Genomic DNA, 27465 nt, shown 5'->3' with positions numbered 1-27465 from the left:
GTGAATGTGTGTGTGAATGGGTGAATGTGATGTATATTGTAAAGCGCTTTGGGTATCATTCCTGGTACAGAAATCATACCATTGCAAAGCCCTCCCTCACAATTTCATAAAATGCTGAAGGAAACTCTTAAGCACAGAATTAAATAATTAAAAGACAGATATTTAAAATGATAAATAGATAAAAAAAATAAACTAAATAAAACAAAATACAGAAATAAATTAAATAAAGTTAAGCTGTAAGCTAAGGTAAAGAGTTAGGTTATGAGCTTCTTTTTAAAAACATGGACATTTTAGAGTCCTGCCAAAAACAATACTTTTGGGTAAATATGTGCCAGTGTGAACCATGAACTGTCATGGTTCCTGGGTTTTGGTGTGTTGGTTTGTGTTGGTTTGGTTTGTGGTTTTGTCATGTTTAGTTCAGTTTGTAGTTTTCCCTCATGTGCTCTGCGTTTTCTGTTCCTGGCTCGTTAGTTCACCTGGTTTGATTTTGATTCACTTCACCTGTTCTCAATTTGTTCCTCTGTGTATATATACCTGTGGTTTTCAGTTTGCCCTTGTCAGATCCTTATGTGGTTCATTCCCCTTTATTGCGTGTTTCCCTGCTTCTGAGTTTATGTCCAATAGGGCTGCGACGATTAGTCAACGTTGTCGACAATAGTCGACAACGAATTTAGCCGTCGACTATTGTCGGCAAAAAAAAAAAAAATTACAGAGTGAGACATCGTCTTCTAATCCTATCTCTGCTGAGAGTTGAACAATGCACATGTGCAAAGAGAGGGGAAAAAAAACAGAGTGAGACATCGTCTTCTTTCTTTTATCTCTGCTGAGAGTTGCACATGCGCCATAAAGTCAGCTAGGGGAAAAATATGGTGCCGGACCAGGGAGAACGTTAAAAGTCTGGGATAACTTCACGTTAAACTTACAAAATAAATTAAATACATGTGAGATTTGTAAAGCGGACCTTGTGTACCACGGAAGTACGTCTGCAATGCTTGAACATTTAAAGAGGAGGCACGTCGAACTTACTAAACAACCTCATGCAAGATTTCAAAGCTAAAAGTAAAATAAGATCCACATATAATAATCATGAGATAAATAATCAGATTGGTCGACTAGTCGTTTTAATAGTCGGTTACTAATTGACCATCAGAATAGTCATTAGTTGTAGCCCTAATGTCCAATAAACCATTTTACCTGCACTGACCTGCCTCCTGCCTGAGTTTGGGTCCTCACCTCTGCCTACAAACATAACATGAACTGCTAGAAACTAATACAGAAACTAATTGATTCTAAAATTTAGTACCTAGCTAGATATTAATTAGCACAGGTAATCGATACTTAAATGTCACGTTGGCGTCTGCTGGTTCACAGAAAGGACCAGCATTATTTACAGTGTTGCCAACTTGTCACTATAATTAGCAAGGTTTTAGACCACCCTAGCGCCAAAAAAATAAAAATAAAATAAAAAACACACACACACACACAAAAAAAAGTGACTAGCAACACATTTAGCTACTTTTTCTGGTGTTATTAGAGACTTTGAATAAAAACGCTTAGTCTTCTTAATGAGTCACGAGTGCTACCGGAGGCCCCTCCCCCATCCAGAAGTGCTCACAAGAGGCTTTTCCTCATGCAAAAGCATCCCAGCTCTGAGCTGCAGGAAGAGCAGATGTTCTCTTTTGGTCCATAACCAGCGTGAAATGAATTGTGCAAAGCTGCTACTGACTGATCACACCCTTTTAACAGTCAGATAATAGTCAGCTAATATTAACTAGTCTGTATGTACTTGCTCTCTTCTCAAGCATTGTGAAGAAAAGGATACTTTTGTAAAAAGTACAACTAGTGACTGAAGTTTTTTGTTTTGCATTTTTTGCACCACAGTGAGCAGTCACTGTTCGAAACTGTATGAAGACTGTATCTCTGCACGAAGTAACAGAGCTTTAAAATCACGCATTTATTTTACATTGTCAATGTGTTTTCTGTGTTGTTACTTTTGTGGTGTTCTGACTGATAAAAAAAAAACAAACAAAAAAAAAAAAAAAAAAAGTTTTTTCCCTCTATATAGTATCGAAAATAACAATATATGGAGAATCTAGCACCATCCTGAGTATCGGTGCCAAGTGCATCTTTTGTATTGCCATGTTTAAGTCAATTCCTCCACTAGTGGGCAGTGCTATGTTCAGAGTTCACTCCAGCGAGCCGACGTCAGTTTCAGACACCACTGAACAGCGGTAATGCACCGGTGTAAAGTTGTTTTCTACTGCCCAACACGCCCTGAACACTTGCATATGATCTTTCTTCAAAAACTTGCACAATTTCTACAGTTGTTGTCTTTGTCTTCATTGTTCTATTTCTTTTTAGTCCCTTCCTGATCCTCTTCTTCTTCTCCTGTTTGTTTCTGTCGGTGGTCGCATGTCAACTATTCTGCTCAGCACTGCCTCCGCGATTTCCAGTGGTACTGCTTCCTCTTCTGTGTCAAGCAATCGATAGCTAAGCTCCCTGAAAACAGACCAAATTACGCATGTAACCGACACAGAAGACGGACGAAACTGTCTGTCCATCCGTGTATCTGTCTTCTGCATCGAGCATAAAAATGGAAGTTTTACGTTCAATATGAAATAACCCAGTCAGCTATTAATTGCACATAAACAAACACACACACACACAATAAAAAAATATATATATATATATATATATATATATCTCATTACAGTATATACATCTGTAACCTGAGGACCATGAGGTTAAACACAGCACACTCTCCAGAGGGAGAAAAAAGTATCTTACAGTAACATATTCGCAGGCTATAAAGAGAAAGAGAAGCAGTAACAGGAAATAAATATGTCCACATGAAGAACAGAAACAAGACAACTTAGGGAACTGGAAGACCTGAATAATGGCAAATCAAGTACTGAAAGGGAAGGAAGAAATAAAGACCAATGTAAAGTATATACTAAACAAAATGTTTGGCACAGTGAAATGATTAGGAGAGTGAAAGGCTTCAGATAAGTATGCTTGTTAAGACAAAATGTTTTTACCATGCATCAGAAGACTGAAGACTAAGATATGGAAAATAACTAGATATAAGTACTTAAAATGACAGGGCTTTTGAGGATATCAAAGAGAATATGAATTTCACAACTATAATAATTACAGAGGGGCACACTAGTTTTCCTTAAATGATAGGTACCATTTGTAAACAGCAAACTAAATATATCTTTCTGCTCAGAATCCTGAAACTGCCATGCCTTTAGCTGAAGTTGGTGACATAAACACACCAGTCAAGGGCTTAACTTTAAAACATCCCTTGTTGCCTCTAGCAACCAGCTGAAAAACACAGCTGACCATTTTCAAGGTCTGAATTAATTTTTTTTAACAGACATTATTTACATTTTTGTCATATAATAACAGGCTGAAATAAAATGACTTCTACACTGTTCATCTTAAAGGCAACATTTTGACTGAAACGTTGGGACCTGTGCTAACAATTTATTCCACACTAGAATATTTATGTATATTTATATATATATGTGTGCGTTGAATACAAGTTTCTCTAATGTTTGAGTGCAACTGTGTTACCAAACGACAGGATGGCAGACATGAACAGCTGGACTAAAATTCTGAACTATTTTTGCAATTATTATAATTACTTTGAATTCTCAGAGAATAAAAAAGTAAATGTAGACAGTCTCGTTACAAATTAAACGAGTCTATAATGTGAACTCTATAATGTGTAATAACATTCCACTGAATCCCTTATTTGTTCCATAATGTGATAACAGCTTATGCATGAGCTTATGCAAAGTTTTGTCTGCGATATTTAAAAGCCCAACATTCAACACAAAAACACCAATGCGTTTCACACTCAAGCAGCTGTCTTAATCCCAAATAAACAAAGCTAAAACCCAAAATGAAAGCTAATTTGGAGCTCCCCAAGCTAATTAAATGCTTCTTTATCTGAGGAAAGTACTTGGTGTATTCAGCAGAGGAAAATGTGGTTTGCTACCTCCACTGTGCTGCAGGGACTTTCATAAACCAATCTGCAAGTGGCCAACCAGCTGACAAAACACAGAACACTGACTCTGGATTACCTATAAGGATGCAGTGGTGAGGAATTTTGTGTCTGATTACAGATCACAAATTCTATAACCAGATCTGCCAATACCGATTGTAAGCCCTTTATTTATCAGGAAACACTGTTATTATACTGTTTTTAACATTTTATAATCAGAAATAAATCTTGACAGCTCAAGATTTACTTCTGATTATAAAAGAAACCCCTATGCTTCACCTCTTCCCATATTTTTCCTATAAAAATTGTACATAAGCGTTGAAATTATGAGTTTCACTTTCTAGATTCAGTTTTATTTTTTTAGTTGGTTTTTATTTTGTTTTAAATGCATCCAAAAATGAACTTGTTTGTATAATAAGGACAATATGAGGCCCCCACAGCTCAAATTAAATCACTGGTAACATGATGCAATCTAACTCAATTCAGTGAGTGAGGCAGTGGGCAGCTCTCCTCGCTTAAAAAAAAAAGATCAGCTCTTGTGATCAGCCTGTTTAGTGACTTTAGTGATCATGAACTAAACTGTGTTACAACTGTGGACATTCCAATTTCTCAGACAAAATTTTTAACAGTACAATATGAGGATGTAGTCAAGACTTTCCCATGCAGAAGTAAAAGTGTACTTAGTTGAAAATGAGGACATTAAAAATAAACTGTATTCTAACTCCTTGATAAATTTTTGTTTCGTTTTATCAAAATCTTTTTTGCCCTGGAAATAACACAGCACTACAACATTTTTACTCAGCACGCAGGTAGAGTGATGAAGAGTGGGATTCTGCAGCATAAAATAATATGTTCTTCCATGACCTCTGTCCAGATGGAGAATACTGGTTATGGAGAATACTGGTTGGCGGGTCCATATAACAGGAAGAATATCAACAAGGTGCATTGTGACATATTGTGACAAGTTTACGTGTTGGATAAACCCACTGTTAAATCCCACTTTAATTTTGGATAGTGTGTGTCCTTTTATACAGTCCAAGTTGTATTTTTGCTGTCATAAAGAAGACGTTATTGCAAAATATCAGTCCAGATGTCTGACTTGGGAGATACTGAAAGATCATTGTGCAGATTTAGTCACTTTGTTTAATTTGGTGATATCGCTTCATAAGTTTCTTTTTATAGATTGACTAAATTATTGATCAGTAGATTAAGTAACAGATCTATGCATGATGAAAATAGCAGTTTTCCAGGACTATGAAATACACATACTGAAGCTGTGAAATAAAGTTGGCTTCAACATTTTATACTGATTATGCAATACCATCACTTTGAAATAACATAGCAGAAAATTTACTTTGGATTTAGTAACTCTTTCTAACAGTTACTGTAACTGTTTTATAAATGATTTTTTAGGTATAAAACTATGACGCTATGAAACACACAAGCTACAATGAGATAATGAATTTCCTTTGAACCTTAGATTGTTCAATTCTCCAAATTCTAAACTGCTGTCAAAATCTCCTTGAACTGGGCTGCTAAATGTGCAGGGAATGAGTAACGGAGAAAGAAGGCAGAGTCAGAATAGGGTGGGATAGGAAGGAGGGGCAGCACTGGAGCGGGCCTGGGCTTGAATGCTCCATTGAGGTTTGGTGTTTTGATGGAAAACTGTGGCAGAGCTGGGCCAACTGCAGCAGAAGTGGCAGCAAGAGAGGCCAGGACCAGGCGAGACCACGGGGAGAGAAAAAGAACAGAAAGAGGGAGGGACCAACAGCCCTGTGGGAGAAGGACTCCAACACACAACCATTACTTAGGCCATCTAAACTGAAGAGGAAGGCATGAAGTACATGAGGAAACAGACCAACTCATGTAAGATTCAGAAGTTTTTAGTGTTTTTTTCTCAGTTCCTTCTTATAATCAGTCTAAGCAGATTTAGACAGATGAAGAAAGTTTTACTTGAGAGTTGAATTACAGTTAAGGCAACTAATTCAATAGTTATAAACATTATGAATGTCATTTCAAAGTGAAGAAACAAAATAAGCTTCAAACTGTCACACAGTGATGCTGCTGCAACTTGTAATAAAGGAAAGGGAAGTTGCAGCAATGTGGAGAACCCCACTAGAAGCAGACCAATACACGTCATAGCACAGGTGTTACAGAGCTGGGAGAGGTGGGGCCTGTCTTGTACTTGCAAAGGATTGGACAGCAATGAGAGTTGCCTGCAAGCAGCAAAGATCAGACTGGGGTGTGTCCATTCCTGGAGGTGAAATACAACATCACATGGTACAACACATCCTGAGATGTCTGATTAGACTGGAAAACCTGGCCTAGCTGGGGTGTAAATCTGTGGTGATGGCACAAACATACTCAACTTGGTTTTGTGCTGGGTGGTGATGCTGGCATGCAAAATACCTTATGGAACTGGCTCTATCTGTTTTTTGTTTGTTTTTGTTTTTTTACAGTCATTTAGCAGATGCTTTTTGTTTGTTTATTTTTATTTTTATTGCCAGCAAGCTAGCTATCACCTCTTTAAAACATGTCTGTGATTCTGTCTCAATGGTGTAAAAACAGTCTCTTGAACAGTCTGATTCATGCTAGCAGCCAGCCAATGGAAAAGAACACAAACACACTAACTGTCATCTAATCTATATACCTGAGTCACAATGTGGGTGAACACACAAACACACAGCTTGCATGACGTTGCTTCATTTCACTCCCTGCCAGCGAGAAAGAAGCCGTCTACACCCAGTCATTTTCCTCTTTTACACTACCTTCTGTATTACGAAGACTGTCTAACACAGTAGTGTCACTTTCACTATACCTTAGCAGTCTGCTCACGTAGAACTGTGTATAATGTAATATGCATATGAAGAACAACAGGATTAAAGAAGTGTACGAGACAGAGACAGGGAGGGAGGTGTGGTGTGTGTTAAAGAAACAAGACCAATAGCTTTGGAGCTCAAGCTACAGCCTCAGGGGGAAAACTCTGCCCTTTCTGCCCCAATAAACCTCATCAGGATTCCTGACATGAGTGCTGGGGGATAGACATTTCTTCACGCTATGCTGTCTGCTGTCCTCGAGCACTGGGAAAGGAAAGGTGGCTCAACATGCTACACCATCTACACCACTGCTTAGTCATGAGCCCTGCTGCAAAAATATAAAAAGTTTGCTGATCAGTCAGTACCTTCTCTAAAATCTTATCTGATGCTTTTATGATTTCAGCGTATTTTGGGGGGGGGGAGGGGGGTTCGCTGAATGGTAACCTTAAGTGACTTAAATACAAACATGCTTGTGCGAGTGCCTGCCAGGGACACCGACACCTGAAAATGCAGATACATTGTGTCCGATGTCTATTTCATAATGATCCAAACAATGTGCAAACATTAAAAGCAGAAATACGTTATGATGCTGCAGTACTAACAGCACACTGACCCATCATCCTCTTCAGAGCTATAAAACGTGCAACGTAATGCACTATTTGCACTATTTATTATGATGACTGCAAGATGATACTTCACATATTGAATAATTCATCACTTCAGGAAACAACCAGTCATTAGGGCACTCACTGATCAAGATTAATACATACAGGACAGAATAATCTAATGGAAGATGTGAAATAATTTACATTAAATCACAAGTAATTCCTGTTTTCCTGTCCTGATTTTCCCCAATATTTTGTGGTTATTTAGAAATTGGTGTTATCTGTTCAGCATAACTGCCAGTACTTGATAAAAACCTGGCAAGTGGCAATAAAGTGTAGAGGTGTGATTTAAAGTTCCTGATCACATGTAAATCAGCAAAAAGAGACTTTGTAACATTAATAATAGTGCCACGCTAGGCGGCTGGTCACACTTCCTCTGGTGGGTCTACTCACAAGCCCAATGTCTGAACAGTGTTAAGGGAAAGCAGAAGATTGTGTACGTCTATAAAAATAAAAATTAAGGATGTATGCTTGTGTAGTTCTCTAAAGTCAATTAGAGGTACTGTCACATGAGTCTGGTATTTCACTCAAAATGGCCATGTCGTCGTGTGAAAGTGCAGCTTGCTTTGGGGAAGTAAAGATGAAAATGAGAACGTGTGAGTGAGGTATAAAATTAGTTGATACCTTTCTGTCATTTCTGCAACCTACCTCTTCCTGAACTCACTCACCATGGTGGACTAATCAGGCTGAACAACCACACCGATTAACACAGTTTCCACTATTTGAATTAGAAAAAAAGAGCCTAAATAACTTTCTAATAAAGAGGCGAATGGAGTCCAGCAGTGGTGACACATACACTGAACATTCACTGGTGCTCCAGATGTGCCCAACAGCAGATTGTCGCCTTACTGTATAAGAGGCCTGTGAGCCATTGTGCAGTCTGAAGAATATTACACTTTCCAAAGTGCCACAGTTAGCTTGAAGGCGCCCGCCTAGTTTAAGGTCACAAACCCTTAAATGGACATGTGAAGACATGGTGCTTGGATAAGACAGCACTCTTTCTATATCCCTTGTTTCTCCATTGTTATGATCCAGTCTTTTATGGAGTGAAAGTAATGTTAAAGCCCTGAAGCGCTTTAGGCAAACAGGGCAGGATTCTTAGAGGTGTCCACAGGCATCAACATCACAGAACTGGGTGATTAGACCCCCAACTCCCCCAGTACTCAGAGCTCTATCTAATGCCCAGACTTTATCCATTCTCCAACTTAACCAACCCCGGGGCATGGCTTGATTCTTTCTTATCCGCCATCTCCATCCTTTTTTTTTTTTTTTTTTTTTTTTTTTTGTATTTTTAGCTCTATTTACTTCTTTTTAACCAGACTTAGCTAGAGTAATAGCCATTAGAAATAGACATGGTTGGGATTTTATCAATACCCGTATCGCTTATTTATATTATGTATACTATTCTCTATCATTTAAAGGAAAAGATACAGGAATGACATTCAATTAAGTGAATATTTATAACTACAATGACACATTATATTCAAACTGAAATATTTAAATGTTTAACACCTTTTTCTTGTCATTTGCTCTGTAACTGTAAGTGCTGCACTGGTACAAAAAAGACTTGAGAGCAGAACTACTGAAGCATACTATACTGTCAAAGCTCTTTGATATTCATGTGCATGAACTAAAACAAACTTCTGTTTTTGTTAGTTCATCATGTCTTTATTAGATTGAAAATTACTTCAGATCTGCATATCCTGTATTGGCCATATACACTGAGCACTTGGTCAGGTTATATACAGTGATATCATTATGTGCGCTACTACCCCAACTTAAAAACTTGCTCCTTTCATGCTGTAGGTCCTGCCAGCATTATGGTTAGAATAACTTCAAGAACATACACAATATCAGATAATTGTAATCACATAACCAAATAGACCTGGCCCTTTCAACTGAAAACATTACTCATAAGCAATAGAAATTATTAATATAGGCCCCACAATGCAAGTTTTATGGATGCATTATTTCATCGTTGAAATGCCTGACACCCCAGTTAAGAAGCATTGAAAATGGAGCAAAGAGATCTATATTGTGATCAAGTTCAGTCAGTATGGAAAATATTACTGTGATGATATTTAGGGATGTTCCCATCCCATTTTTTCCTTACGATACCAATTCTGATATCTGGGGTTAAGGTAAGGTCTATTAAATTTATAATTTAAATAAATTACATTTATTATAGACTGATGTACGATATTGTTACTGTCATTCAATAGCATAGGTTAAACTATAAAACATGACATTTATATAACAGATTAATCACAGCTTACAAATTAATTACGATTAATCACCATTTGTGACTGAAATATGTTTGCTTTACTGTACTGTATCAACAGAAAGAGCCAATGCTTACAAATATTAAATGTTAACTAACCCTTGCTTGGTTTTTTTTTCAGTTTTCTACATTAATTGATCACTTTAGTTGTAAAAGTAAGTGCTAAATTCCACAAAGTCTAGACCTTATAAAAAGTTCTCATTTGTGCCCCCCTTTTCCTGGCCAGTGCACCTGCCTGGCCCCCCATCAAAACTTTTCTAGACCTGCCCCTGCATAGCTGAAGTATAAATCCTTTCTACCACGTGTCATCTACTTTGTTAGAGAAGACCCCTGCTATGATTTATATCTTAAAATCTGTTCACAGTTTCTCTCATCAATTTATTGCCCATAAATTATCACACCTGTTTTAATTACATAAATTAACTATCGCCATTAATGCATTATTTTTGACATGCTTAATATTCATTTGTATTATTCATGTTTTATTAACAAATGAAAACCATGATTGCCACAGAACTTTTTAAGTTATTGCGTAAATAAACTTGGATCAAAGAATTTCTATTAAAAACTATCTTGAAATTAGGCTTACAGTGAATGTTTAAATTCTAAAACGTCTGTTATTGTGGTGGCTTTCTGGCTTTCTGTTACATCTGTTACTGCTGCGGTTCGTTGTGCTTTTCCTAAGGCAACAAATTTCTTGTGCTTTTTCACATGATGACAACCAAAATGCTTTATAAAGTTTCTGGTATTTAATTTGGCAGCATTCGTGCCACCTCTGGAAACTTCAGCCCTACATATGAGGCAAGTCGCTGTTTTGCTAGCGGGATTTTCTAACGTATTATGATGCCAAATTGGCAGCATATCGCTAATGCTAAATCATAAGCACAACAGTGACTCACATGTAGCTGCTTCTTCGCTTTACAACTCAAAACAATAGTTATGCAAGACTGGGTAACTTCCTTTGTCTGTATGTGGTTGTTTTGGGCAGGAAACAAACAATTCCATTTCCATGGTATCGGATAGTGTTTAGACAGAAATAAACCCCGATATCGATCTCCTTACTTTTGGCAGGATCAGCGAATATTTCCAATGCTAGTATCGGTATCGACCCATCTCTATTTGAGGTCGGTGCAGTGGAAGCTGGGTAGCTGGCAAAGGTGGGGGCTTAAGTGGCCCAATTTCCAGACACATAAACTGACTCTTGGGAAGTGGAGACCCCAAAGGAGACCGAGAACCCGCTGAACAGATTGTATATCCCTTTTCATCCTGGAATACCCTGGCTTCTCTTTAAGAGTGTCACTAGGGAGAGAGGTCTGTGTTTCCCTTCTTGACCGGTTGCCCCTTTGACCTCACTTTGGATAAGGATAAGAAAATAGATAAGACGGATAAATTCTGATAATTTGACCCAACATTATATTTTCTCTAACTTGCAGCACAACTACCTAATTGTATGTGCTGATAAGAATAGTTGCTTCCTCATATTTCACACTGCCTGTGGGGTGTTTTCCTGTCATTTGTAGATTTGTGTATAATCTAAATAGACGCAGTATTGACATCAACACACACAGTCATTACATCCAAGTATGGAGTCTCATCCACTATTTATGATCTGCTGTTAAAAAAAGCAAGTTCCACATCCTACACCCTTAACCCTCTGTAGAGTATATCTTTTTCCCAAGAACACTCGAGTAGAGAATCCTCTGTACTGCTACGAAGTACATGCGTGAACAGAAATGGGTTAGAACACCAGGACATAACTCTCCATTCATTTTCATGAGATTCAGGAGTTCGTGAGCTGAAAGGTAATCATGTGAAAGAGGAAGTAACATTGAAAGGAACAGAATAAAAAAATACATACGACTGTGGTGTAAAAAAGAGTGAAATCAGAAAGGGAAAGAAAAGGTATGGTTTGAGTTGGTATGTGTTGCCCACAGTGAAAGACTGAAATGAGCAATCTTCTTAAGGTCCACATTTACATTGACAAATACAAAACTAAGAATCTAATCTATAATTCAGTGCAGACTTTTGGTAGGCAATTCATATTAATACAGATAACTCACCTCATAAATAAAACCTGTTCATTACAATTTTTCCTGAACCATCAGAAAAACTCAACATTGCACTGTTTCTCTTATATAGCATACACACAAATCCACCAAAATACAATTATGTCCTCAATACCTACAACAAGGGCAGACAGAATGTCTAGCACACTGTTTCCACTCCATTATATTGTTGGGTCGCCCGGCCCAACCTATGAAACCCACCGCCCCTCCTACGACGTCAAGTTAATTAATTTTGATCTGGTTTTCTAAACAGTGACAAAGTCAAAGGAGAAAAAAACTTTCATTTCCTCAAGAACAGGTTTATACTTTTTTTTTCTTTTATTTAAAACAAAACTGTTATATTATTTAAAAATCATCAGGTCATTGCTGCTCTAAGAGTTTTCCTCTGATGCGACCACACACAGAGACACGTGCACGTACACACAGATGAACATACTTCCGCCAGCGCTGCAGACAGAGCAGGCGTCGGAAAACACGGCAACCAGCTGAAAATCACACACAAATATCAGTGTTTTTTAAACTCTATCAGAGAGGTGAAGACGGACACACTGGATCCAGTGTGAAGCAGCAGATGTATTTCTCCTGCTGCGGTGTTAAGCCGAGAACGTTGTGTACATCATGGTAACATGCACAACCGAACCCCACCATCACTGTAGTGATTTCTGAGTCGTATTATGGTTAAAAATTGATCTAATATTATTTGTGGGTTTTATTAACATTAACACATTATCTGAGATCTGAAGTTTAAGAACATTTAGATCGACTCCACTGAATGAAAGGGTTTTCAACAGGACTAGGGCTGCAACGATTAGTCGACGTTGTCGACATTAGTTGACAATAAAAATAGTCGACAAACGAATTTAGCCATCAACTTGTCGGCAAAAAAAAATGTTTAAAAAAAACTAGAGTGAGACTTCATCTTCTTTTTTATCTCTGCTGAGAGTTGCACTTGCGCAATAAAGTCCGCCAGGGGAAAAATATGGTGGCGGACTAGAGAACAAAACGGCGGCAGAGAACGTTAAAAGTCTGGGATAACTTCACGTTAAACTTACAAAATAAATTAAATACATATGAGATTTGTAAAGCAGACCTTGTGTACCACGGAAGTACGTCTGCAGTGCTTGAACATTTAAAGAGGAGGCACTTCGGACTTACTAAACAACCTCATGCAAGATTTCAAAGCTGAAAGTGAAATAAGATCCATTTATAATAATCATGAGATACATAATCCGATTGGTCGACTAGTCGTTTTAGTAGTCGGTGACTAATCGACCATCAGAATAGTCATTAGTTGCAGCCCTAATCAGGACATTTCAAAAGTTTTACGTTTTTTTGTTTTTTTTTTTTGTCCTGAATGTTTTTCTTTTTCATCACCGCATTTCTGTCATTTATAGAAATGATGAAGATTGAAACTGCGACGTGACTTTATAGCGTGTAGATGTCATATGATGTTTAAATTATTTAGTCATATTAACACTGTAAAGCTGTAATGGAAAGGTTATCTGTTGCAGAGTTCATGAATACATACATAATTCATGAGTTAAGGTTGTTGATATTTACATCCAGTTAGTTAGGCCTATATAGAAACTAAATGTATGTCACCATTTTATTATTGCAACCCGGTTTTCATCATGTCATTTAAAAAATGTCATGAAAAAATATAGCAGTACTTGCAAATTTTGCATTAATGTCTTCTTTCCTTAACTATTAAAACAACATATAAACGTCAAAAGAACACATTTCAACAGATATTTAAATTTATTATAAATGTAAGAAAAACCCAGATTGAGGTAATAAAGAAACACACTGTTGGTATACAGAGTGAAAAGATGGATTTACACTTAACATCTGCGTAAGGTCGGTTACGACGTCTCCATTGTAGCTTATTGCTGAATATGTGAAAATCTGATATGTACCTCAGTAGCAGAGTTAAAAATTAGTAAAAGTAAAGCAGATAAAATTGATTACTGTAATGCATCCTCAAGACCGACCTGTATAGTGCTGGCACACTTTCTATCAACTCTTGAGGCTACAGTGAGCTATCAAGCTAACCGACTTCTATCAGCAGAGGAACAGCTGCATGAATAGCTACAGCTGTTGCATTCTGCACTCCTGTTAATGGTCATTGTACAGGGCTGAAAAAACAGACCGACTAAAATGCATATGTGAAAACAACTAGTGGCAATGTGCTACCACTTATACATTTAAATACATTACTTTCTACAACTGAACACAACGGAAATGGCTACATATACAGAATGCCAGACATACCTACCGATAGCTAATGCTCTGGCACTGTGAATCTCCAGGGAGTGACTGCTTGAAAGCTTTCTATACATACTGTATATACAGTACGGTTTTATTGATGTGAACTGGAAAACTAATTTGCCTGGGCATTCGTTGCTGCAATCCTATAGCAAGCAAAATAATTCTTAATTCCCGGCACCACAAACTACCTACCCCTACCTACCCCTGGTATGTGGGTATTTTGTGCATTTCAACTCACAGAAAGAAAGGGCATCAGGCTAGACCCCTGGCACTGAGTGGTAGTGTCAGCCGTGCAGTAGATACGAAGGCAGTGAGGTACATGTGAAGCTAGATAAGGTGGAGGACAAGTTGTCTCCTGTTTCTCTAGCAGGCAGGATTTTTCCCTCACCTCTGCAGAGCAGCTGTGTGCTGACCACAGCTGTGAGCTTTGTGTGTAAACTAAATTCTAAAGAGTCATTTTGCATGTCAACACAGCAAAAATCATGAATAGTTGCTATGACTACTTAAAGATTGAAAATCTGCAGGACTCATTATGAATCTACATAGCTTTGAAAACCTCTAATTATAAGCCGCAAAAGTGTCATGTTTTGTAGTTTTGATTTTTTTCAACTTTTTTTAACTTAGTGTTAATAATTGTCAGTTATAACACCGACCATAAATAACTTCAATTTCTCCCAAAATCTCATCAGGTTATAGGTTCTTGTATGTAAATATAGCAATCCAAGTCACTGAACATGGTATTTGTACAAAATCCCACTTTACAAATTACAAATTATAGCATCTCCCCCATTTATTTACCAGCTTATATAATCTATAATCTAGATACATTGGGTATGATAAAATTCACACTACACTTTTTAGATCAATTTAGTGCAACTTTATTAATTGTGATTCTATAAAACCTTATAAATTGTTTCAAACTTGTTTAATGCTGATATTCATTTTACACATTAACAATTTTTTTATATTATTTCTTTCATCTGGCTTTGGCCAACTAGAAGATGTCAGGAGTGGTTCTATTACATTTTTTTTCTTATTCCAGACTTTTTCCCCCCATCAGTGTTTGACTACTTGATAATTTCAGAGCAAAATATGTTTAACAATCCAGAATTAATTAATCTCCAGTATGTTTAATAAAACAAATAGAAGACAAGCAGCCAATTAACTGTAAGGTTAAATTTGCCAACACATTTCTCAGCAGTTAAACAGAACTTTCAGGACAACAAAAGTGTGAGAGAGAAACATACTAAAAAGTAAATACTAATGTCAGCATTTTGAATCTCCAACAAAATATTGCCATTCTAACCAATGTCCTGAAGAATATAATAATTCATTCACTGCTCATGTGTGGAGCACACAAAGTTTCCAGCCAATTATCTGTGATTAAATGTGCCTTGTATGGTGATATAGCTGCACATCTGCCCAAGCAAGGCATTAGAGCCATCCTACCTGCTTTCTTAAATAGTTCAATGACTTTGGTCATTAACTGAGGATATTACTGTCAATAAAATATATTTGAGGAGGAGTGTTGTAACTACACAACACAGTGCAAAAGCCCTGGTTCAAAAGACTGAATACAAATGCATATCCTTGGAAATATGAGTGGCAATGGAGTTTGTAATTTTCTTCCCCCTCACCAAGGGGGATGACGCTTTAACTTCAGAATGTTTCATCATCTTTCCCTGGATGAAAATGTGTAGTGTGATTTCTTATGTTTTTCATATTTCCAAAATATCATAGTTCAGCTTCATAGATGCCAAAGTTTCCATATGCGTGTCATTAATGTGGAGGATGTCAGTCATATTTTTCACTCAGCCATCATCTGAATGCTACAGATTGGCTTTCCTTCTGCTCTTCAGAGCTCCTCTTTGTCCAACATAAAATCAATTGATATACAGAAAATTAATTTTTCAAATTTCTCAATTGATCCAAATCTTCCACAAACCCATCTCGAGGCATCTAGGTTTTGATTGTTTCTAACATCCTTAAAACATATGTCCAATAAAACACCTGGCAGTCACTACAACTTTTCTTATATTGTAGCAAAAGAAATATCTTATTAATATGCCATTAATACATCAAAACAGGGCGCCAATTTCAACTCAGTTGTTATTTACCCTAACTTTTCCGGTTATCTTTTCACTTGTAAAAAATATGTTATAACTTGTGTGTGTATATATATATATATATACACACTCACACACATGCACACATATGTGGTTATTCACCATTGCATCCTTAGGCAGCAGGCTTTGCAGCTCTCATCTCATTGCAGCTTTAAATGGCTTCTGCATACTTATTTTAATGTATAGTTCAGAGCAGCTGACACAGCATCTTCAGTATCAAGGCTGGCGAGATGGAATAAATGCATGCTGCATTATAAGGGAGGATTGGCAAACTTAGGGGATGCATAGAGGCAGACCACGCTGTCAGAACCACTCGTGGACACATTTATCATGAGCAAACAAACTCCACTCCAGTAAGGATAATATCAGCTTTAAAACCATGTTATTGTCAATCACTGCTGATATAATAACTTTACTGTTCAATAAACACTTAATATTTAAGTTTTTCAAATGATAATAAATAAAAAAAAAAACTTTTAAAGTTCTGATTGACTTCCCACCATTAAAACTAATAGTATGACTTAATGAGAACAAATTTTTAACAAAATTATATTTAACTGTGATTTATTTTTGTAACCCTATTATGACATAAACTAAAGCTCTTCTTCAAAGACAGTAAAAATTTCAGAATACTCAAACCAAACTCCCTGAACATACCTGACCTACGCTGACAGACCTGCGGGGGGAATACACAGCAGTTAGCTAGTTTGGTCCCATTGAATGCTTTTGTTTACTACTAGTGATGTCACCAACACCACTTCCCGGGAGGGCCTCAGAAGGGGGGTGGTGGGAAAACGTGGAGATCAGCAGAACTCTATGACAAAGAGCTAACAGCACACTAAACTGACCCAGCAGATAGCAGCCCAGGCCCAATAGATCTGGGATGGACACGGCCATCAAAGCCAACAGTTAAAAAAAAGATAACAGACTTTGCAACACCACACACAGAGGAAGAGAAAGCAAAGACATATGCAGGTGAACCTTTTTTTTTATGTGTGGAAAACAATAAAAAGCAGCTGCATCCTAAACAACGCCACATCCTGTAGTTGTGCAACAGACACACACTACGATGTATGACCTACAGTTTGATATGTAACCGTTTTACACTTTGTTTTTCACTAGTATAGTGGTCTGCATCATGCTCTACTTGCAGAGTAAAAATGATGACTATTAGAGCACTAACCCTGGAAAACCAATGCACATGAGCAAGTTCAAGGGAAAATTATTAGACAAGACATATGTGTAGCACTGTCTAAACCACATGGACTGTATATTCTAAAACATAAAACAATATTATAACAGCTAATTCAGTCCAAAAGAAGTCCTTAATGTTTTCAGAAGCATTTTTATTTATATTTAATACTTTACTGTGCATATCCTGTTCCATTTAAATGTTGCTACAGGTTTGCAATCAGGGCCACTGAGATATTTTTTCCAGTTCAATCGATGCTGTCATAGTGTCTTGGTAATATTATGTGACAAAACATGCATGCACGCACACACACACATTAAAACACACCACAATAGCAGTTGGTGCCAGCCGCTGTTGCCATCACTGCTGTGGGGGAAGGGGGTCATGTAAAATGGGTTGGGCTTTAGCCTCCAGCTCAAGCCATAAGGATATTCACATCCCAACCTGTGCAATAAGCTCCCCTCTATTCTGAGAGCTACCAACTACATTCCAGTGTTTTGGCCTGCTCTACTTGCAGGTATGTGTGATTCAGGAGGGAAGTCTTGATGTAATGTACCAGCTTCATTTCTGTTTAACTACCAGTGTAGCAGAAATATCTTCTTTTTTTTCTAAGTACAAAACCACAGAGGAACTTACTCCTAAAATTATTCAAATCAAAGTATAATGATACACAATCTCAATGAAACAGGATGGTACAGACTAATCCTTCTCTGTATTTAGTCTATTCTTCAGGCCATAAAACATTATTTAGAACCCTAGTCTATGCCTTGATTTTAAACTGACAGCTGCCTTGGATAAAGTGATTACTTCATGGAGCAAAGGTTTACTCTAAATCCAGAGATTGTTTTAATAGGTGTAGGAGAGGGTTAGCTTTAAAGGCTTAGAGGTAATAGTGATGTTGAAAGGTGTACAGGGATCACAGATGACTGTTTCCTTGCACATAAACAGTGGCAGGCCTTCTCACTCACTGGACAAGTAGTAGTTTCTTGCAAAAAAACCTCCATTACCCATGCTGAAATCAGCAGATTCCATAAAGAGCTTACGTTTTCCCCTTAGTAATTGAATAACACGGTTATTACTGAGAATATCAACACAAAGTAGACGTTTACTAGAGGCATGTTGGGGATATTTTCATCAGACTGTGTTTAAGTTGACCCAAACCTTTGCAAAACGTTGTTTTACTCCTCTGATGACTGAGACTGTGCATGTGGTACAGTGTAATAGCAGAACATAAAGGTATTATATACTATACCTGTCAGTGAAGCTGGACTGTGTGTCACTCATTGGGCTTCTGGTTCTAGATTTGCAGCAAATTATATCCCATTAACATTTTCCAGAGTCTGGTGAGTCGATTTCCCGGAGCGCACTTCTCTGGCATTCGTCTGAAGTAGCAAGGATTTTGAGAATTGTACTGATGATCAACTCACTTCGGGGGAGCGTTAGGTTGATGCAAGGCACGTCCAAAGACTAAATTAAATAAAAATACTATCTATGTGATCTGTCAACAAGTACTGTTTGTCCAAACGAAACAGCAGCAAGGATTCTTCAGCGCAGACCTTAAAAATTATTCGGGGCCTCGCTCGTATTAGCTGTAGTTAGATAATACTCCTTCCCGGCAATAAACCATATATTGCCAGTAATTATAAATATACAGCTCCAGCTGGGAAAAAAACTTGTGGTGAATGTATGAACTCCTTGTATGGCCCCTTTGCATTCACATCCAGTTTTCCGCCGGTAGGAAACGTGTAAACAATCCAATGTACCAGACACCTTGGCCCTGCGATGTGGTCCGTACGCCACCACCCCTGGTCGGCCGAATGGCCTCGGTGACTAAATGATCTTTAAAGATGCTGAAAATTCCTGCAGTCCCATTTGGTATTCCCTGCTCCTAAAAATGCCTGCCTGTGGCTGTAAGGGCAACTCTCCCGTGACCATGAAAATCGCTCAATACCGAGTTTAAACCAACCGTTTTACAAATTAGCAAAACAACTGTGGCTAAGGTTGTAGACGTCGGGATTTAAAATCAAATAGGTTATATTATCATATTTTTTAAATAGCACATTGGTTTTGGAAAAGTCTTTCTCACAGCAAGCAGGCATGCGTTGAATCTCGCCAGCTACCAGCTAACAAAACAGATGAGCTCTTTCAGCAAAAAAAAAACTTTGCTTCGTGTGCTCTTGTTTTGAGTGCAAAATAAGCAAACTCCCGTTCACAACAATGACCCGGCCAACAACCGAAAAATATATGTACACCACCTCATGAACCTTCACTGGCTTGATATCTGTCTCCGTGTTCTGTGCTTCAAAAAGTCCTCTTGAGCAAAGAAAATCCAGTGGACTCTGTTAGCACAGCGCTACGTTGCTTGACTCCATGTTTTCAGAATTCAGTCGTTTCTCAGCAGAATTCCCGTGGATGGAAAGCAGGCTAGCTTTGTGACCAGCTAACGGGACAGAAAACAACAACTCCTCTGTAAAGCACGACAAAACAAAAACCAGAGGGGCTTGAAACTTGTGGCGAACATAAACGCGTTTTTTCCCCCGACGAAAGACGCTGTTTGTTGGAGAGTATAACTTGTGGAAAGGTACCAAAAATCCCACTTTCTGCCGCTAGCAACGCCCTAGCCCGCTACCAGATGGGAGTCCGGTAGCGTTTCCACTAACCACTTCCGCCGGGAGATGGGAAATCTGGTTTCAGCATATTGTTCGGGTACATTGCTGTAAAACTACTCAAAATAATACCAACAGTAATACCACTGCTGCTGCTGCTACTTGTAACAATAGTGCAGTATTCCTTGGTGTACTCGTAGAGCAGACATTAGGCTATGAATAAAAAGAAGGCTTAGCTTAAATGTTATCATAGCTGATAAAGTGGAAAAATGTTATGACTACCGATTACAGTAAATGATTGATTATTAAACTACGTTGAATTTAAGAAGACGTGCAATTAAAATGTCAATGCTTACTTGGTTATTTTTTATCACAACTTTGAAATATGGCTTTTTTTTTTTTTAGAAATAAAAAAAACTTATTACATGAAATGCCTTTGGTTTGAAAACATTAGCAGCAAAAACAAAAGCAACTGCATAACTATTGCAAAATCCACACAGTTAGTTAAAAAAATGTATTAATTGGACTAGTTATAGCTTAGAGTCCTCATTATGTGTTCACTGAAAGTCATAAGGTTCTAGCTATGTATCTTGACAGAACCAAACACCTGAGAACATCTTCCCATGAGGGACTTCTTATTGATATTGCATATCTTTGATAAAATACCAGTTGCACCCTTGATATATATGCTGATAAAGTTGATTATGAATAAGCTAGCCAGTTAATTCATATTTGACTATGAAGTACACATTTCTGTGAGAGAAAGAATGATATATTTATTAGTATTTCAAGTAAATAATAGATTGGCAGATGAATAATCAACAATTTAACCAATTAATTTGTCATGTTAGTTTTTCAATGATCTAGTAGGTTCTGGTACATCGATTCAAGTTTCTCAAAAGGATTTGAGAGCTGTTTTTCTCTTATCTTGGTATGTCATAGTATGGCATCTGTGGATTAATTGACAATTGGCCAGACAAAATTGTGTTTGTAAGGCATTTTTTCCACAATCTTCTACTATAACCGAACAAATAAGTGAGAATAGAAAAGATATTGCTTGCTTGTTTGCTTTCCCATTGCAGGGAAACTATTCTTAAGTATTTTTCCAATAAGGAGCCATCTTCCTTTAGTGATTAACTGGATAATTGTGTTAACTTGCCTGATTTCTTCATGGTTTAAATGGCTCTCTGCTTATTTGTGGTTGGTTGGTTATGGATCAGAACAGTCACTCTGTCCATTGTTTACAGTCTAGTCCTCATGCACAAGAGGAGACAAATGTTTTGATTAACTGTCCTTAGTTTGCTCAAAGAGAAAAACCTGAAAGACAATTGAATATCACTGTCTGTTTCTGTGAGTGAGTGTAAAAGATAGAATGGAAATGAAAATCATGTTTTAGTACATCGTCATGCTTTTATTCATAAATGTACTTTATTGAAAAACTATTTGTAAAACACTACACTAGCACAAGCAGGGATCTGTGGTCAGTTCAGACAATATTCATTACCTCTATTAATATTATTATTATTATGTATTTTATTTATATTAATGTGAATGATTCTTATCATTTTGAAGGTGGATACTTATACAATTTTTCCAGTGCCATAGCAAATCTCTTTTAATCCTGTATTTATAATTGTGCATTTAGATGTGTTTTTCTCTTAAATAGCAAATTGGTCTTATTGCATTATTTGTTGGCAGCTGGCAATATGCAATGCTGCACATTTGTATTTCAATACATAAGAAAACAAATTTAAACCTGTTAAATTTATGCTAGAAAGGACAACTAAAGCAAAACAAAGAAGTAAAATGTAACTAAAAGTATATTTATTTCAGCTGATAATGGTGAAAACAGTTTTTTTGTACTTTTCATGTCTTTCTTTGAAGCATTGGCAGAAGGTCTTTCAATGTTTCCTTCCTGACTATTCATATAAAATTGATATGACACCATCATGTGGACAGTTTATGCAACTTCAGTCTCAGTGCACAGAGTATCCAACACAAAACAATTAGTTTTAAATAACTGATAGCTTTTTTAAACACATCAACCACATTCTATTTTTATTTGATTTTATTTAACTTTGTTTTAAATAGGGTTTACAAAGGATATCAAAGAAACCCCAAAACAAAAGTTGCCTTCGGACCAGAAGTGTGTTAAAAAGTTTATAGAAAAAATAAAAGTAAAAAAAGATATATTCATATAACTAAGGCACACACAAGTTAGATTTATACTTTTTTATGCACACAGATTTTTTTTCTTTTACAGTGGCAGTGAGGTAAACAGTACTTGTGCATCATCCAAAGCATAGGAGCTTTCATCGGCTGCACCTGCAAAGCTGTGAAAAAAGCATCCCAGGTGTTTTTGCAGGAAGACCACCAGTCTCCTGGCTGTACCGCTTTCTTCCAATTTTTACTGATGAGTAATTACCTCCAGGAAGGCGGAGGTCATGTATTCAGTGGCGCTGGTTTGTCTGTCTGTTAGCAACATAACTCTAAATGTTATGGATGGATTGTGGGAACAGAATAAGGAACACAGGATTAGATTTTGGGGGTGATCCTGATCACTGCCTGGATCCAGAATTTTTTTTAGGGATTCGTTACTATAAGGATATAGGGATCATTTTGCCATTAGAGCTTCTAAAAATAATGCCCACAATCATTGGCAAAAACAATTACAACGGCTTGGCCGAGGTCTACACTCTCTAAGGGCTCCCAGTTGCTTTTATAAAAAAATATCCCTTAACTTTCAAAACAATTATTTATATTACAGCTCAACAAGATGGGTTAGATCATAATTAGGTGTTCATCTTTTAAACTTGCAATGAAAGTGGATTTTTTTTTCTTTTGTTGAGTTTGTGAACAGTTGTAATTGAACAAAACCATTGAGCAATTTTCTTTTTTTTTTTTTTTTTTACTTATGCTGCCAGCAGTGATTTTTTAAACTGTGCCCTGTGTGAATCTTCAACAGCTTGTGTGGCTTTTGGTAAACTTTGGTGTTGTGTAAGAAATTATGCTACTGTAATCAGTGCAGGCAGTGTATATGTGCATTTTTAGTAACAAAAGTCACAAAAATTATGTTAATCCACAATAATTCTGGAACAGCTCCCAATTTGTGCCACAAATCAGCTTTTTAAACCAATGCTTTGAAAAATAAGATGGTGCATTATTAAACAACCAGTCAATGGTACAAATTATAAAAAAGGAGTAAAACTACGATGACTATCAGGAAGTCTGATGTTCTCCCCTGCAAGCCACAATAGGCATATTTTATCCACAATTTCATAAGTCCAGCCATTTAAGTCAGTTAGGGCAATAAAACCTAAGCACCTATAACTCTTGCACTGCCACTGCAAAACAATTAAGGATGCAGAGGGACATGTCACGACAAAACCTTGAGGAATTATGCACATTTTAGCACATTGCAGTAGAAATTCTGGTGCAAAAAGTGACCAATTATTACATCTGAATGAAACAAAACTAGGGGTTTGGGAACTTTCTTGGCATGGGATGATGCAGTAGGCTCAAGCATTTTATTCACATCACTTGTGATGGTCGACAGAAGCTGTTTGTCTCAGCGTTTTAGCAAATGAAGTGGACATTTAACATTTTCTACTGTAAATAATATCAGACACAATCTCTGTGAGACTGAAACTTTTAACAAATCCCAATGAAACTCAAATAGTCAGATACTTGAAACCTGGTAGACTCTCAACAACCATTTCAAGATAGTGAAATAGAGATAGTTTATGCAAATTTAAAAATTGACGGCAAAGTCTGAGTTGTTGAATGTTTACCAGGTTTCTTTGCTTAAACTGTAATCATTTACACAAGAGAACTAAAAGCTGCTCTTTTGGAGTAACCTCTGCATAAGGATTTCAGACAGCAGGTAAAAAGCTTACATTAAAAAGTAATTAAACACATGACAGTTTTCTCTACTTTCTGGTTTTCCCACCTTTCCCTGAGTAAACCTTTCAAATCTGCTCAAAGTTTGTCATGCATCAAAAATAAAAAGGAAAAAGAAACAAAAAAGGAAGTTCCACTAGGACCCCAGTCCCAAGATTTTTTGCTATTTCTAAAAATGTTTGACAGGCACCCCAGGCCCAACATGTAAACTGTCTCTTTCAAAGTAGTGAACTCCTCTTTGGAGCAGCACCACCACACATGACGAGGCCGCAGTTCGCTGCAGCTGAAAGCAACGTGTGTCTTTAGAAAGTGCTTTGGTTTTCAGTGACGTAAACGACGTTTGTTGTTAGCTGCACCTTTTAAGTAATATTCTGGTGTGTTTAGGTGCAACAACTGCACACAAAGTAAAGTTTTTAAAAAATGCACACATTTTAAGCTTAACAGACATATAACATAGCATATTCTTTAAAAAAAATCCTTTTTAATCTTAAGTTAACGTAGAGAATGATTTTTTTCTTGTACTATCAATGGAGCATCTGTAGTAAAAACACAGACATACTGTTGATTTTCTTTAGACTCAAAAGTCATCAGTCTGTTTTCTCTTCATGACCGTTAGCGGCCACAATCTGATGGTAGTTTTTCTGCTGTTTGTGCCAGCTCTTATACTTCCGCGTGGCAAATCGAACAATGTCCACCATAAAGACCCAGGATAGAGCATACATCGCCACTCCCCCACACTTAATAAAGAATCTGGGCCTCGGGGAGATCAGCTCACAGTACAGCATTGTGCCTCCCACGAAGATTCGCATCACAACAAACAGCAGCACAAACAGGACGTCCACAATGTCCCCCAGCAGAGTGCCGTAATGTCCTGTCTGTTTGAGGAACCAGCGTGCCTGCAGGAGGGGGTTGGTGATTTCACTGCCAAAGAGTACTGCACAGGATTCGATGCCTGACTCCCCCAGCCACAGGGTCAACAGGATTCCCAGGATGCTCATGGTGTGGTGGGCCAACATAACGGGTCCCTCTGTGCGGAAGTACACACACCAGGCCATATCAAAAATAAAGTAACCCAAGCTCAACACCATGGCACTCATCTGGAGAGGGGTGTTCTTAGTGCCTGGAATTCACAAACAGAAACAGAGAGACTTAAGTTTTTGTCAGCACAAATAAAAATGATTTTTTTTTGCCCAATGTAACAAAACAATTTATCGCTGTAAAAGAGGCAGTAGTCATGTGTCAGGAAACAAAATCTTCTATGAAAGATGGGTAATGATGCTTTATTTCCATTTGAACTTTCTAAATTATTTTAATGCAGCTGGATAAACTATAGTAACAGCTGTTTCTAGTAAGATTTAGCAACAGATTAGTCAATGAAGTATTTTTTCCCATTGAAAATAAAAAGATGATTAACAAAACAACAAGGCTAACGACTAAAGTTGGTGTTTTTTAGCACCTTCCATTTTTTTCTTAAATCTTTAATGTATAAATGAAAAAAGTTGCATGCTGATAATTTAAAACAAGCATTGGTGTCCTACCTGGATGAGTGAAAGGCCAGGGTCCATCCACATAGCCTATATATGTCGTGATGCAAACTGCCAGGATGCCGTGCACCAGGGTGACAAGGCGACAGTTCCATTCGTAGCTCCTGGACCCATTCACTTTACACAAGAAGAAGTAAAAAGACACCCAGCAAGACAGGCACAGGAGCGCACAAACTACAAGCAGTGCCATGTTTCCCTCTGAAGGCAAAACAAACAAAAACAGCAGCTAAAAACCAATTAAAACTAAAGAATCTAAACTAAGTCATCAACGCTCATTAGAGGGTGGCAGAAAAATGCAAGGAGGCACATATTGCTGCGTAATATCGCTTACAGTAGAAAAGAGAAAGAAATACCATCCAAAGACTTGGACTGTGCACTCTTTGTGAGTGACCAACAATTAGCCTTTGCTTGAACTATAATAGTACTATAGTTGGCCAGCTGAGGGTCTGGTGGGGTGAGGAGGACGTCTCTTCTTCTGCTGTGACGTTTGTACTAGGAGGTGAGACCATGCAGACAGATAAAACCACGCCAAGGAACAAGATGTACACTTGGCTCTCAAAGACTTCAAGTTAGTTTCAAAACTGGATGAGAGGTTACTGGGTGCTGGGCCTCAGACAGCTTCCCATGGGGAAATAAGCTGTTTCAACAGTGCCTTTAAAAGGCACCAGAAATCAGTCCAGAAATTAAATTCTTGATCAATATCAGCAAATATTTTAATACGTTGGATGTCAGAATTTTATAGGTGATGTATATATGTATATATATATATATATATATATATATATATATATATATATATATATATATATATATATATATATATTAACTTATCTTATTGTTATTTATTGCATTCTATTTGTGCTTTTCTTGCACCTTGTTGCCTCTATTTTGCTTTGTACCTGTATATATTGTGTCTTGTGCTTGTCCTGCTTTACTGTTGGTGTTGTATTGCTGCTGGTACCCAAATTTCCCTGAGGACTCTCCAAAGGGATTAATAAAGTAAAATCTATTCTATTCTATTCTATATATATATATATATATATATATATATATATATATATATATATATATATATATATAATGTTGCATATGGTCTTGATTTGTCTTATGTGTTATGTGTATATGTTAAGTTTCTGTTGTAGAAGTGATGCTTTAGCTTTTACTGGCGTGCACAAACCAGCATCTTGACTGAAAAACATGGTTAGATTTGACGTTTCAAGGATGTGCATAAGTCACTATAAGGTTCCCATGACAACCTACAAAAAAGTTGTCTGTTTTCATTTGCTTAACTGGCAAATAAATTATAACAGCAGTTGCAGCTGGTGTAAGCAGACTGAAAAGAGCAGTAAGCTTATGACCAGTAATAAAGAGGCTGTCGCAACAGTGTAACACCCAATGTAGCTGAATCAAATAGCGGGCTAACAAGAACAAGCAGCAAGCTAACGTTGCAGTGCTCTCAAAACGTTTTCTTTGGGAATTTTAAGACGTTCACAAATGAAATATTACCTTGGCAGTAAACGCGTAGCTCTTTTATCAGCTTACATCCTGTGTGTTTTGTGTCCTCGTCAGATAAGTTTTCTCTGGGGGTGACAAGTGACAGACTAGCTGCTATTTGTTGTCCTTTATATGAGCTGCGCCGGTAGCAACAGCAGCTTCCCTCAGCATCATCTGATTCCCCTCTGTCTCTATTTGTGCTGTGCGGTACAAGCAACCGTATCACCTAGCTGATATTACAATAACAACTATAGCCTAATTATATTATCAACACTGTGTAAGTATAAGTTAATCAAATACATATTTTAAATGTACACATCCATTCAGCTATCTTTACTACGCTGTGCAAGGTTGTATAACCTTTTCGGAACCATAGGGACACCTTGTGGTCAGTTACCAAAACTACAAGTGTCCGCCCTCTGCAACTGGAAAAACAGCAGCTCTACTGTACATTTTAGATAATTTATATTTTTTAAAAAAAAGGCAAATTAACAC

General features: G+C 37.3%; 2 protein-coding genes across 5 annotated transcripts in view; both read right to left on the bottom strand.

Annotated features, from left to right (window-relative positions):
• Positions 1-20072, bottom strand: part of arhgef12a (Rho guanine nucleotide exchange factor (GEF) 12a) — a 44328-nt gene extending 24256 nt beyond the window's left edge. For 2 of the 3 annotated variants that reach the window (XM_041994662.1, XM_041994664.1), the window contains exon 1: positions 18679-20072. In XM_041994662.1, the coding sequence (XP_041850596.1) occupies positions 18679-18710 (32 nt within the window). In that variant the 5' untranslated portion in view covers positions 18711-20072. The remainder of the gene's footprint in view (positions 1-18678) is intronic. The other variant, XM_041994663.1, reaches the window with a different exon arrangement.
• Positions 20073-22078: 2006 nt separating this feature from the next.
• Positions 22079-27302, bottom strand: tlcd5a (TLC domain containing 5a). 2 transcript variants are annotated; one of them, XM_041993793.1, is made up of 3 exons: positions 26983-27302; positions 25471-25674; positions 22079-25052 (listed from the first exon to the last, which is right to left on the bottom strand). In XM_041993793.1, exons 2-3 carry the CDS (start codon positions 25664-25666, stop codon positions 24520-24522), a joined length of 729 nt encoding a protein of 242 aa, XP_041849727.1. In that variant the 5' UTR covers positions 25667-25674; positions 26983-27302; the 3' UTR covers positions 22079-24519. The 2 variants fall into 2 exon arrangements, with proteins under 2 accessions (XP_041849727.1, XP_041849729.1); XM_041993795.1 differs by lacking the exon at positions 26983-27302 and having other exon boundaries at positions 25471-26202.
• Positions 27303-27465: the final 163 nt, after the last annotated feature.

Source organism: Melanotaenia boesemani, chromosome 9 (assembly GCF_017639745.1).
Source record: "Melanotaenia boesemani isolate fMelBoe1 chromosome 9, fMelBoe1.pri, whole genome shotgun sequence".
In the NCBI taxonomy this organism is placed as follows: Eukaryota; Metazoa; Chordata; class Actinopteri; order Atheriniformes; family Melanotaeniidae; genus Melanotaenia; species Melanotaenia boesemani.
This window is presented reverse-complemented; position numbering and strand designations above follow the sequence as displayed.